The sequence below is a fragment of the Diadema antillarum genome, unplaced genomic scaffold (genome assembly GCF_040938485.1).
Source record: "Diadema antillarum isolate AM-2024a unplaced genomic scaffold, OU_Dant_1.0 scf00000001, whole genome shotgun sequence".
NCBI lineage: Eukaryota > Metazoa > Echinodermata > Echinoidea > Diadematoida > Diadematidae > Diadema > Diadema antillarum.
In genome coordinates this window covers 2,685,693-2,700,699 of record NW_027270890.1, presented here as the reverse complement: position 1 = coordinate 2,700,699, position 15,007 = coordinate 2,685,693, and the positions used below count along the sequence as shown (strand labels likewise).

General features: G+C 38.1%; 1 protein-coding gene across 1 annotated transcript in view; it reads left to right on the top strand.

Moving 5' to 3' along the window:
- LOC139727798 (uridine phosphorylase 2-like) overlaps positions 1-2,710 on the top strand; it is a 119,811-nt gene extending 117,101 nt beyond the window's left edge. The window contains exon 8 of the mRNA XM_071638802.1: positions 1,195-2,710. Within this exon, the coding sequence (XP_071494903.1) occupies positions 1,195-1,364 (170 nt within the window). The 3' untranslated portion in view covers positions 1,365-2,710. The remainder of the gene's footprint in view (positions 1-1,194) is intronic.
- Positions 2,711-15,007: the final 12,297 nt, after the last annotated feature.

Genomic DNA, 15,007 nt, shown 5'->3' with positions numbered 1-15,007 from the left:
TACAAGGATCATTTCACAAAATAACCATTTTTGGCTCAGAGGCCATCTTGTCTGTGCAAAGTGGGGTCAAAGGTCATATGTACTTCTTCCTGTATCTTCGTTATGACGTGTTATCTCTATGGGAGGGAATTTTCTAGATGTGAAAATTGACATGATTGTCTTTATCGACGACTAGCTCACTTACCCTTCGGTGAATTTCTTCCAGATTTTAGTATGTTGTAGCCAATTTAATACTCTTTAAGTTTTGTTCAATCAAAGTTTTAATCGGATGATGTCTTCACCTCGTGAAAATGGATATAATGTAACCTTGTCAAATTTAACCAGTTTACGTGTTATCTCTGTGGGAGGGAATTTTTCTGGAAATGAAAATTGACATGACGGTCTTTATCGAGCACTAGCTCACTTACTCTTCGGTGAATTTCTCCCAGATTTTAATATGTTGTAGCTGAGACTTTGGGCTATCGTGAATGTTCTCTCCATTTTTTCATACGACGCCGAGATCACGCCAAAAAACTTGGTTGAAATCAAACTTATCTTCTATGTATTGAGATATTTCTTTCTTTCTGCAACTTTCTTTGTAACAACTCAAGAAAAACAGCCCCTATCATCCCCATATTTTGCACATGTTTAGTTCATGTCACGTACATTATTTCATAAAATAACAACTACTTGATCAGACACCATCTTGGGTATGTAAATTAGGGTCAAAGGTCATAAATGTTTCAACCTGTATCTTGGTGAATACATGTCCTATCTTTCCCATATTTTGCACACGCAAAGACCATGTTACAAGAATCATTTCACAAAATAACCACTTTTTCCTCAGATGCCATCTTGGCTGTGCAAAGTTGGGTCAATGGACAAATATACTTCATTCTGTATCTTCATTATAGTGTATACCGAATTTGGTACCAAAGATGGCAGACCTGACTCTCTTTTCTAAATGAGAATCCAAATATCACACGGCCAATGTCTCTAAACACAGATGAAACCTATATGGTCATGCCTATTGCGATCAGGACTCGAATCATTGATTTAAAAAAAATGGGATCACCTAATTTGTCAGTCTTGACAAATTCCAAGTCTAGTTCTGTTTTGGCATTAATTCATAACTTTACTTTCATGTCTTTAAAAGAACAGTTTGAACTAGAAGTTGTAAATTGTCTCCATGATTTTTCTCCTACCACCTGATAGCTGCAGTGGTGTGTGTGACACTCTTGGATCGCTTGAAGTCAGACCAGGTGCTCTTGTCAGTGGATAAGGTCCATGAGCTGGAGCGGCGTCCCATGGAGGTTGTTATAGCCTACATCCGCAAGAAACTTCAATCAAATTTAACTGAAATGAGACAGGACCACAAGATATAAGCCATTTCCCAGTGTATGATATGAAATATGAAATACTTGATGTCATACAGTGATGATGATCATACTAATCATATGTGACCCACTACATACTCAAACATATTACAACTATTTTCATCTGAAAAATTATTCCCTCAGATGCCATGAAAGGGCAGAATTGATACGTTCTTTTGCCACGGTGATCTTCTGTAGCAATACATCATTTGTAGAGCAATATTTCACTCTGCCCTGCATGCACCCAGTATAAACAACCATAACATGAAAATGTATAGCAAAGCTACCCATTGTGTATGCATGCATACTGTCAACCCATGATTTAGAAACAGCTTTGAACGTATGCACATTGCCAGCAAATTGCTGAATCAAATGGATGAAAGTCAGGCACACAGAATTGTATTACATAACGTATATCCTCAAGTTCTATAAATGCCTTTAATTACTTCTTTGGTGTTTTTTTTTTTCACTGAAATCGTAGCCATGTTAAAGATACATCATTGTTACATGTTTTGTAAATCAAAAACAGATCAACATGAATTTTCCTTAGCCTTGTGGTCCCCTTAAAAATACAAAAAAACAAAAACAAACAAACAAACAGACAAACCCAAAAACTGACATGGTCTGTCACTGCAAGCTATGTGTTGAATATGAAAAAAGAACAATGGACCGTGTGAGTTGGCTGTTGTGGGAGGGACTATACATGTAAGTTATTAGACAGCTTGCCATTTTAAAGGTTATGGACCATGAAAGGTTAGAGGAAACCCTAAACACAAATCTGAATTCGTGCAAGCTGGCCTGTTTACTTGACCACTTTCATTAACAGATCTCATCCATTTCAGGGAGACATTCAATGATCCTTCATGATGACAGCCAAACTTGGATGAAGTGCAACTTGTCATTGTTGTATTCAAAGTAAATGTGCTCAGTCATGCATGACATTTGTCAATACAGTGAGGTACTGATGGAAAGAAGAAATAAATCTTTTCCTCGCAACCAACATTGCACTTCCCATAGTTGACAATTATGTAACTGTAGCCCTCTAAAGTTGGATTACTTTTATTTTTGATGCTCACAGTGGAACCCATAGCATAAAGTGTACATGCAGTTGATTTCCTTTTGACTTCCACTTAATGAAACTATGGATAGTCAAATGCAATGACAGGAACAATAACTTTTAGTGATGTGTCTTTTATCTGTGCATACAAATTATGAAGAATTGTCACATCATGTTTGAATAGTCCCAGATACCATGATGTTGGCTACCATATTGATGATGCTATTTAATATGGAGTCCTTTAGCATTTCAAGGAGAATACAGTGTATTCCCATATATATAACGAAATCCTCATGACCAGCAGTTTTCTTTTGTTATAACTATATTACGCTATACACTACCAACACTATTCGCGATGCTTTGACAGTGAAAACGCCGTCCTTACACCGTGATTTAGTCGTCCTTTGGTTGTGCTTTCGTCGTGAAAAAGTCGTGGTTTTATTGTGATATCGCTGTGAAATCGATGAGGTAGATAATGAGGTAGCCCCTTTGTCATGTTAATAGATCTTTGTTCGCCCTCTTTAGAAAATGTAACAATCGGAACAAAAGCACAGTTCTGGCGAGGGTGTCTTGATCGGACTCTCGAAAGCTTTTGTTATAGCGCAGCAAGCCGTCCGCAAATTTCTATAGTCGCGTGGATTAGATTACTACCAGGGCTTACCGTTAGATTACTACATTGTTTGAATTCCCTCAGTTCATCGCGCTTTGCCGCCCGGGCACACGATAATCGCTTCGACTGCATGCGAAGTGCACATAGTGAGGACGGGAAAAAAAGATATAAACTTTAGCGAAAGTGCATGATCAGACTCGAGGTATATTCTGAAAACATGCATCTAATCGATCGCTTATTTTCCGTCGCAAATTACATGGTAAAATGTGCAACAAAATCATTTGTATTTTACGTAAAAACGTTTTATAAGACCTCCGTGAACGCAATGTCAACGCAAAGCGTGAACTCAGTAAAATCGGAGAAACAGTAAACACCCTGCCTCACTCAAAACATCTGTATACTCTCCCTTAATCTGCATCGATTTCCACTCCAAATTTCACTTCGATGGAGTTTGTAATCCGTTCCTGTCGCCGTAACGAAAATGTCTAGAACATTAATGGTACTGAAAATGACTTTCCGAATATTCCGATGTATCAAGGCAGGGCTTGACACTAACGGTGGCCCGGTGGTCCAAAATTTCAGAAATGAAGATTTTGATGGCCCGATCGGGCCACCAAAAAAGGTCGAATGTTTGCCTTTACTTTTGGAAATGAACAGCGGTAACAATCGGCTCCGTAAGATGCTAAGATAAATGTCAGATGTTTGCTTTTAATTTTGGCAATGAATAACGGTAATATTCGACTCCGTATGATACAATAATGAATGTCGGATCTTTGCTCATACATTGTACTTTTGGAAATGAATAACGGTAAGATTCAGCTCCGTACGGTGCTGAAATTAACGTCAGATACTAGTATTTGATTTTGCGTTCGGAAATGAATAAGAATAACATTCGGCTCCGGAAGATGCTGAAATAAAATAATGTCGAATATTTGCTTTGACTTTCGGAAATAAATAACAATAATTTTCAACTCCGTACGATGACAAAATAAATGCCGGATATTTGCTTTTACGTTCGAAAGTAAATAACAATAACATTCAGCTCCGGAAGATGCTGAAATAAATGTCAGATGTTTGCTTTCAATTTTGGCAATGAATAACGGTAATATTCGACTCCGTATGATACAAAAATGAATGTCGGATCTTTGCTCATACTTTTGAAAATGAATAACGGTAAGATTCAGCTCCGTACGGTGCTGAAATTAATGTCAGATACTAGTATTTGATTTTGCGTTCGGAAATGAATAAGGATAACATTCGGCTCCGGAAGATGCTGAAATAAAATAATGTCGAATGGTTGCTTTGACTTTCGGTATGGGATAATAACTTTCAACTCCGTACGATGATAAAATAAATGCCGGATATAATATTTGCCTTTACGTTCGAAAGTAAATAACAATAACATCCAGCTCCGGATGATGCTAAAGTAAATGTCGAATGATTACTTTCACGTTCGGAGATGAAAAACAATAATATTCAACTCCGTACGATGATTAAAATGTCGGATGCTTGCTTTTACTTTCGAAAGTAGATAGCAATAACATTCGGCTCCGGAAGATGTTAAAATAAAATAATGTCATGATGATTGCTTTTACGTTGGAAAGTGAATAGCAGTAATATTCTGCTCCGTACGAAGTTAAGATAACTTTCGGATGTTTGCTTTTAAATTTCGAAATGAATAACAGTAACATTTAGATGCATTCGATGGTAAAATTAACGTTTCATGTTTAATTGCTTTGACGTACGGAATGAATAACAATATATAGTATTCGACTCCGTACGATGATAAAATATATGCCGGATGTTTGCTTTTCCGTTCGAAATTAAATAGCAATAACATTCAGCTCCGGAAGATGCTAAAAGAAATGTTGAATGATCCCTTTGACGTTTGGAAATGAATAACAATAATATTCAACTCCGTGCGATGATTAAATAGATTACAGCTCGTTATTCCGAAAGTTCGTTGAAGGCTCTTCTGTCCGAAGATTCGTTATTCCCAAGGTTCCCGGCGTTGTTCCGAATTTCATTTTCTGATTAACTATTCTTCGGAATAACGAACCTTCGGAATAACGCCACAATTAATGTCCAGATTAAAGAACCCTTTTTCATTTTCGGATTAACGAACCTCTAGGTATCATCCTAGGGAGACTTTGTGTGTTTCGGATTAACGAACCTTCGGAATAGCGAACCATCGGAATAACGAACAGCACCCATAAACTACAAATGTCTGATGTTTGCTTTTATGTTCGAAAGTAAATTGCAATAACATTCATAATAATCTATAAGCCTATTTGCTAAATCTTAGAACTCAGAATAACAGTAAGATGATTGAATGTTCTATTCATTTATTTTCGACGTGTGTACCTGTATCACTTCAGTAATATTTGATATTTGTTTTTCTTTGTAGTAGGACCGATGTAGTTTTTCTTAAGTTTTTCTTGATTTTTTTTCGGGCCACCAGAAAGTTAGTGTGGAGCCCTGATCAAGGTCATTGGCATGTTAGCCCGATCGGACGCCGTGTTGTTTTTACCAAAGAGTATAGAAGCGCACGAATGTGATTTTTACTACGACTGGGCTGTGTATAATTATGCCACTTGATAAATGTTGATGTACAGCGATAGTTATCAACATTTAAATTATGTAGGAAGCGTGATCGTTCGTATTTTGTCATGAGGGTATTTAAAATTCAGATAAACATCTCATTTCTCCCATGCCGTGTGGCGGAATCCGAATGACTGTCACAAACTACATTCGAGTAAACCTCTGTCAACGTATACCCTACCACGCCACACTACGTTGTATCAAGGAGCTTCGAAGCTCCTTGGTTGTATATACATTGTAGCTAACACGAGTCCATGAGAGTAATGCGTTGGCATGCATCCACGTGCGTCCGCACTACCAGTGAGCGGTCAGTGCAGGTGCGCAGAGCACTTGTACAAAGTGATGCGTGCACCTGATACTCTGGGCGTGAACCATGCAGGGCCGTATAAAGAGAGTGGCCATCTCGCTTTTTGGCTTATGTGTTTTGAAGCCTGTGATTGGTCAAAAGCTGGTCCCATGATCTACAGGCGCCATGTCGTTACTAAAGTGCGCTCATAATGCAGTGCCCACTGTTTACGACCACAGAACTCTGTGTTTACGACCCCTATACTACTAGTAGTATTTGGCTTGGTTATTTTGTTACGTCTGAGCGTACACGCTAACCCTGTTACGTGTAATATGCGCGGTAACAGGGAGGTGACTCACCTCCCTGGCGGTAACGACATGGCGTCCAAATTAGCAGTTGGCCAGACTCTCTTTATATACGGCACATGGATGAGAAGACCGGACGAGATCGACGCGACGGGTACAAGTGTCGATCACAAATCAATTAAAAGATGACTAGTATTCACACTGATTATGCCTGCATGGATAAGAATTTCAGCACAGCCTTTTTATTCACTTCCAATATGGGGTCTGTAGGCCTATCTATTTCCGAAGTATACTTTCTCTCATGAGTCGATGGAATACTAGTACAAACTTACATGTATTTGTTTCTCTTGTCAGGCACAAAGAGAAAGAGGGAGAGAGAGAGGAGGGGGGGGGGGTGGGAAACAAACAATCAGAATACTGTTAGCGTTCGTTTAATACATTGTAGTTTAATACATTCTTAACTTGAAGCTATAATTTCTCGAATATTAATTCATTGCCTTTCCCACGGTCCTCAGAAACTAAAGTTCATGAACTTGCGGTGTGTCTTGTTTATTATGTTTGGCACGTAAGGAATGCGCGCATACTACCAGACAGGGAGTGTATTCTTCTGCCATTTCTTTCTTCGAAGTCTGAAATGTAATAACCGTCGAGTAGGTTTATTTCATGTGCTTCACATGTTAATCATGATGCATGCATGCCTGAGAGTGTTCGTTCGTCGTGAACCTTCAAACTTGCTCTAGTATACTCAGACAATAATTTCGGGAATTTCCAAGGCAACTGAGTAATATTTCTTTTTTAAAACCATTAATAAGAACAAATGTAACCTGCTAATTGCTTATCGATAAATCGATAAAGTTAAAACTATCGTTCTTGTGCCTCACAGTGGTGTGGAGCGTATGCCGTTGAAACGTTCTTTTTAATGATGGAATAAAAAACAAGAACGCAGTTTGGTCGACCGTTCACAAGTCACCGCGGGGCAGCAAGATTTCTTGGGTTTAGCATGCTGTTCGCGCCAATATTTGTGTCTTGTGTCTTTCTTACGTGCGAAAAAGTTTGCTGGCGGATTACAAATCTCCCGAGTTTTGTAACCTGCTAATTTGTATGCGTGTATAAGAAGACATTGTAGGCTTCCTGCCAACCTCTCCAGAATATTAAACATCGTTAGAAAATATTTCAAATATTCCACCAAGTGTCTACCAGATTGTTGTATTTCATTTCTAAAAATGCAAAAGCTCCCCCGTGTGAGAGGGGGACACCCCCTTCTCCACACATTATAGACTTCTCTTCACTCACATAACTGACAACAGTGAAAGACGCACACGTCCATCAGAAGGTGGTTGCAGCCATTCTCATTGTTCCCCGATCGATCAGTACACATTTTCTTTTTCTTGTTTTTTTTTGAAAAAGAATAAAAATATTGTAACAAAGTGTAAATTAGATCGTTGAAATTCAGATCTCGATACAAACTTTCTCGCACCTTTGATCATCATCTATAAAGTTCTTACACAGTGACAGACGCGCACGGGACTCACGAGGTGACAGAAAAATCACGATTTTATAGCCATGCCCACTGTCCCAGAGTATTAAATTTCTTACATTTTCTTAAAAAAAAAAATGTGTACATGCTGAATTCCATAAAAATGGTGTTGAATATCATATCTAAAAATACAAATGCACCCGTGATGGTCTGTCACAAGCTCTGTGCTCTCTATTATGCTCCAGCTCTCCCTCGATTACGTGCTCTTCCCCTCCCGCACACGTAAATATGGATATAGTGCCTATACCTGTTACATGTATCTTTGGACACTGTTCCATACGAGGGTATGATTAACCCCCACCCCCCCCCCCCCCCCCACCAAAAATGCAATCGTTACATGGAGTTTCCGCCAGATGTTGCTTACGCTATATGAATAAAAAACCGCGTAGATAAGTAACAATTACCATAGGTACTCTCTTAAATTAAGCTCTTACCATAGAGGTCACATCAGTCGGGTCACTAATAAAAAGAACTGTTCATATATAGATAATTATAGGGGCCAACTCCGATTTGTAAAGCCTGATGTTCTTTTTTTCTATTTTGTTTGCATTTAATTACAAACGTATACAAAAAGCCAAGGTGCTCCCTGCCCCATCGTAGGTTGTTTAACAATGACCCGGATATTCATTAACTCCTTGCGGCGTGGAAGCTTTTGTGCTTGATGATGATATCAAAAGGTGGAACGGTATTGAGTCGCTGAGCTGCGCATGCATGACCAACGATGACCGAGCTGTGCCGATATAATGGGTCGGTTTGGAGATGGATCTTTTCCACCTCCCTGGTTCGATGTAGAAGGTAACATGGACATTATAGTGCATTTCGTCGTCAGAAAACGACTAACAGTTATTTACTGTTGATCAATAAATCCTCGAAGTAGTATTCAGAGTAATTTCACAGTTCAAAATTTAACTCCCTTTAATCTCGTAAGCAGTTTATCACATGCAATTCGGTAAAACGTGAGATCGTATGGGTTTTGCATTGTCATGATCATGTCGTTTATATTACTCGAAAATATCAATAAATGAAATTCTTGCCTCGTATTGTTTTCATTACAACTGATTGAAAAATTGTTTTATATCGACGTAAACTGTGAATTCATGAATACAAATGAAAATTACTTGACTGGACACGCATGGGCACTTATAATCTGATATAGATCTATCCACAAAGAATAATATACAAATTTTGTACATGAAGATTATCCCGTATTAATTCTATCAAATTTTGTTAAGGACAGAATTGCATTATTGTTGATAACGGAATTCATGATGCCGTTATTACGATAATTTACCTTGCACTGAATCGTAATATTGCTGTTAATGATACGGAATGTTGCTATAATCACTATAACGAGTGCCGCTTAGTTATTTCCGCGTGCAGTATATACGTCGTATGTTGTTTGTAACAATACTCCGTCATATTTTGAACGGGCCAAGACACAATCACTCGCCCTGCGTATTATACTGTACATAATTATGACATAGTTCACGATATCCCGCTCGATAAAAATAATGATTGGATGAAATGAGCGGCAACTTCTTAGCACTGCTGAGAATATCCATATCAGCGTTTTAAAGCTTCATGATTTAAACTACGGAAATTGTTCTGTCTGTAGGCTGTGTTATCAATAAGGTTCTATATCTGAAAGAGAAATTGCAAGAGACTTTCAGTTTGCCACTGCTCTGCGTGGAAGTTTCGTCCGCATTTGCACGCTGTATAGGGGCCGAATATATCACTGTCATTATCGTAACACCTCGTCTTCATCATTATCACAAGCGCCCTCGATCCATCATTATCATCATCAAAAGCATTAAAAAAAAAAAATTCAACGTCATGACAAAAGTATATATCAGGGCTCGACACTAACGGTGGCCCGGGGCCACCAAAAACACACGTCGGGCCCTTAAAATTTCAGAAATTAAGATTTTGGTGGCCCGATCGAGCCACTAAAAAAAGTCGGATGTTTGCCTATACTTTTGAAAATGAACAGCGGTAACAATCAGCTCTGTAAGATGCTAAAAAAAAAGTCAGATGTTTGCTTTTAACTTTGGAAATGAATAACGGGAATATTCGACTCCGTATGATACTAAAACAAATGTTGGATGTTTGCTTATACTTTTTGAAATGAATAACGGTAAGATTCGGCCCCGTACGGTGCTAAAATTAATGTCAGATATTTGATTTTGCGTTCGGAAATGAAAAGGATAACATTCGGCTCCGGAAGATGCTGAAATAAATGTCGAATGTTTGCGTTGGCGTTCGGAAATAAATAAGAATGATATTCAACTCCGGATACGATGATGAAATAGATGCCGGATGTTTGCTTTTATACGTTCGAAAGTAAATAGCAATAACATTCAGCTCGGGAAGATGCTAAAGTAAATGTCGAATGATCCCTTTGACGTTCGGAAATGAGTAACAATAATATTAAACTCCGTATGATGATAAAATAAATGCCTGATGTTTGCTTTTCTGTTCTAAAGTATAGCAATAACATTCAGCTCCGGAAGATGCTAAAATAAATGTCGAATGTTTGCGTGACGTTCGGAAATGAATAGAAATAATATTCAACACAGTATGATGATTAAATAAATGCCGGATGCTTGCTTCTACGTTCGAAAGTAAATAGCAATAACATTCAGCTCCGGAAGATGCTAAAAAAAATATCGAAAGATCCCTTTAACGTTCGGAAATGCATACCAATAATATTCAACTCCGTACAATGATTAAATAAATGTCGGGTGTTTGCTTTTACTTTCGAAAGTAAAGAGCAATAACATTCGCTCCGGAAGATGCCAAAATAAATATCAGATGATTGCTTTTAGGCCTACATTCGTTTGGAAGTGAATAGCAGTAACATTCTGCAACATACGATGCTAAAATAAATGTCAGATATTTTGCTATAGCATTTCGAAATGAATAACAGTAACATTCAGTTGCGTTGCATGGGAAAATAATGTCTGATGTCTGCTTTGACGTTCAAAAATGGAAACAGTAACATTCGGCTCCGTATAATATACGATGCTAAACAATTGTCAGATTATTCATTTCACTTTCGGAAGTGGACAGCAGTAGCATTCGGCTCCATGCGATAATGAAATAAATGTTGGATGTTTGCTCTTAAATCTGGAAATGAATAACGGTAATATTCTGCTCCGTACGATGCTAAAATAAATAACACATTGTTGCTTTTACATCAGGAAATGATTAACGGTATCTATATCGGCTCAGTTGGGTGCTAACATGAATAGCGGATGTTTACTTTCACGTTCGGAAATGAATAGGGCCTAAGGATAATATTCAGCTCCGTAAGATGCTAAAATGAATGTCGGTTGTTTGCTTTTACATTTGAAAATGATTAACGCGCGGCAACATTCGGCTCCGTAAGGTGCTAAAATACTAGTGAAATTGGATTACTGCTTTTAATACAATTTTGTTTGTTTTAGGCTTTCCATACCGATGTAGAAATAAGGACGATACGATAAAATTAGAAGCTGAATTAATATTAAACGACATGTCTCACGTCACGCTCAGGCATCTTGCACTTCTTTAATTTATGGTCTTGGTAAACACGACACGTGGTACGCGCCTGCCGTGATATAACGCGTTGAAGAACCTGCATGGTAACGTATAAACACGCATGCGATTTGTCGTAATCAATGTGGTAGCGAACGCAGGGGTTTACGAAGACGAACACAGGGATTTACGAAGACGAATACACATGCTTCGTTGCATGTCTTTTCATGCTATTCTAGGTGCTCGCGTCGATCGACGAAACCATACTATACTGTTACAAACGACATGAACAATGTAAGTAGAGCTTCGTTTGTTGTATCGAAATGGATAAACACGGTGCTGGAACCAAGATTATCAGCGGATTATCAAACTTTGCAACGCTACAGAAGCACTGAAACAGCATGATTTGATCGTTCTTCGGCCGTGAACTAGTAGTGAAAAAGTCGTGGTTTTGGAGCCCAAGAGCTGCGGACAAAAGCCGATGTAACAATCGGCGGATTATCACCATGAATAGCATGTGTCTTTTGTTCGATTTTCACGCTGCATAACAAAAGAGTCACTCTAGCCGGCGAGGGGGCAAGGCAGGATGTCGGTGACTGTTCTGCCCGAAAAGCACGACTTTTTCACGACGTAACAACTACTAATCCACGGTAATTTCACATTGATTCCAGCACATTTTCACTACTCGTTCACCACTAAATCACAACGCAATCACGGCAAAACCACGGGGACAATATGTAAGTGCAAAAGCACGACTTTTGCACGACTAAATCACAACGAAACCACAAGTAAAGGACGGCGTTTTCACTGTCAAAGCATCGCGAATAGTGTTGGTAGTGATAACTGAACAAATGCAGTACAATACGCAAACCATGCGTGTACACTTTTGTATTGTATATTGTTTGTTGAATACTCATCATACCTTGGAAAGCTATGCCAAATGGGCTGCTATCTCATTAATTTTATTTAAATGTTACATTTAAACAGAGAGCATAAAGTTGTTTGCACTTTCATGCCTAGTTTGAAAAAACATAGAATTAAATGGTTGAGGATTTTGGTTGCAGTTCATCATTCCAAAGTTCGTTATTACTAAAGTTCATTATCCCAAAGAGTCCTTATTCGCAGGTTCGCCATTCCCAGGATTTGTTGTTCAAAAGTTTCATTAATCAGAAAGTGAAATAAAGTTTGTTATTCTGAAGTTCGTTCTGCTAAAGATTCATTATTTTGAAAGTTCGTAATTTCAGAAGTGAGATAAGGTTCGTTGTTCCCAAGGTTCATTGATCCGAAAATGAAAGAAGATTAATTATTCGGAAGGTTCGTTAATCCAAATGAAATAAGAATCGTTAGTCCGAAGGTTGGTTATTGCGAAGGTTCACTTATCCGAAGAAGATATAAGGTGTGTAATTCCGAAGTTTTGTTAGTGTAATGGAGTCAAAGTGTTAAGTGTAAAGGGGCCTGAGCTTTCGATCCTAGCAGAATCTTCGTCAGAGGCAAAATGACAAACAGACAGGGAAAGCAATTACATATTACATATGTATAAGGAATTTCCTCAACGAGAACAGTCAGGGACAGGCTGGATACACAGAACAAAGAAAACAAAAGGAGAGGGTAGGAGGTCATGGGAAAGGAGCCCAACAGGTTAAAGGGAGGGGGATTAGAGCAGGAGGGTGGACAGACAAAAGGCAAGGAGGGTCAGTAATGATCCTGAGGACCATGGGGGCAACCATTGAAGTAAAATGATGAATAAGGAGGCAACATCAAACAAGATTAAGGAACAACAGAGGGATAAAGAAAGGAAAAGAATGAAATAGCAACAGCAAGGGGAAGGGGGGGGGGGGTGGGCTGAGCAAACAGTGAGCCCTAATGAGGTGTACCAAGAGGAGGCAATAAAATTTAAAGTGAGAGTCAACCAACAAATGCAAGTAGGCCTAAAGGTAATCAAACATATCAAAGTATATATACACAATAACGAAAATAATAATAATTGTAATAACAATAATGATAATGATATTGATATTGATAAAAGAAATAAAATAAAGCACATATGGCTCGCCACTATTGGATAAGCAGTTTTCAGCAGCTTTTTTTGCTACACTTGGTTCATTCTCTGCTGTTGCATCACGTTCACATCTTTTTCCTTATCCTCTTTGTCTTATCTGTTCTGTTTTAATTGTTTTGTTCCAGTTGAGTTTCCTTCTTTGCCCAGGTTCCCTCCCACTTCTCGACTTGTAGTATTTTTGCTTCTACAGTGTCATATTTGTTTGTTTGTATCGTATTTCTTACTTTCTTTTCAGGTGTTTGTCTCCATCCCTGTTACTCTTCTCTTCAATCCCTTTGTTCCTTAATCTTCTTGTTCTTGTTGTGTGAAGTCCTTATATGTGATTGCTTTTCCTGCCTGTTCGTCATTTTGCCTCTGACAAAGATTCTGCTAGGATAGAAAGCTCAGACCCCTTTTGACTCCATTTACTCCATTGGATAAGCAGTTTTCAGCAGCATTTTTTGCTACGTTTTGTTAGTGTACTCACCTTTTCCATATCTCCCTCTCTCTCTCTTTCTCTTAGATTAACGAACCCTATACATGTTTTGATTAATGAACATAACAGAATAACTAAGATTCCTGTCATTTTCGGATTAACGAACCGTTGTAATAAGGTCCTTATTTCATTGTTGGACTAACGAACCATACGAATAACGAACATTCCAAAGAACGCAACGATGTTTGTAATAACGAACCATGTTTCATTTTCGAATTAACAAACACATCTAGGTATATCAGAATTTGTGCATTTCGTGATAACGAACCTTACTTTATTACAGATTAACGTATCATTATAAGCTATCCTACGTTCTTCTCAGAAACGGTGCGTGACACACGGAGTGAACACAGAGTGATTTGAAGCGTCCGCCCATGCAGACGCTCTGTAAATGTTTGTTTCGCAATGTATCTGTAAAATTTTTTTTTTGTAAGTTATCTTCATTTTGCTATAACGTAGCATATATCTTTTGTTTGTCTTTATGTTAATGGCGCTCAGAAAAGATTTCATAATAATTAAAATTTCAATATAACCATGTTCGTTATAAGCGAATTTTGTACCGTAGACTATAATGATGATAATTTTGGGACCTGAACTTTTACTTTGTTGTAACGAAATTTCGTTATAACCGTGTTCATTGTCATGGGAGTGCGTTGTATGTTGTGTAAAGTTCGTTGTGCTACAGAATTTCCATAGAGTAAAGATCATGGCTGTATGCATGAATTTTCTTCTAGGGGGAGGGAGACAAGACGGTGTAATTTTTACATATGTATAATGTCTATGTCTAGCACCAGGCTGAGCTGTGCGCTGAATGTGAGTAATATCTGTATCAAAAGCATGATATGATGTACCAGCTATGCTGTTCAGTTAATTTCTTCCAGCTTTTCTGAATGAAAAAAAAAGAACAACAAATATTTATGTATGTGTATATAAATTTGCCACTAAGATATTCAATAGACTCTAAAATTTAGAGTTCACATTCTTATTGTATTCCTCTGTGTACTTTTAGAAGGATCGATGTCAAATGAGTATTCTCATATTACATGAATTATCACACAGTTTGTAGCATTCAGGGGTTGATGTATGTGTATAATGAAAATACATGTATGTTCAAGCCTTTTTCACCGAGTGCAAATTTTTATGCCTCTACAGGATGGTCCACAACTTGAAAATGAGCATGTTGTACAAATTGTATGTGCACGGAAC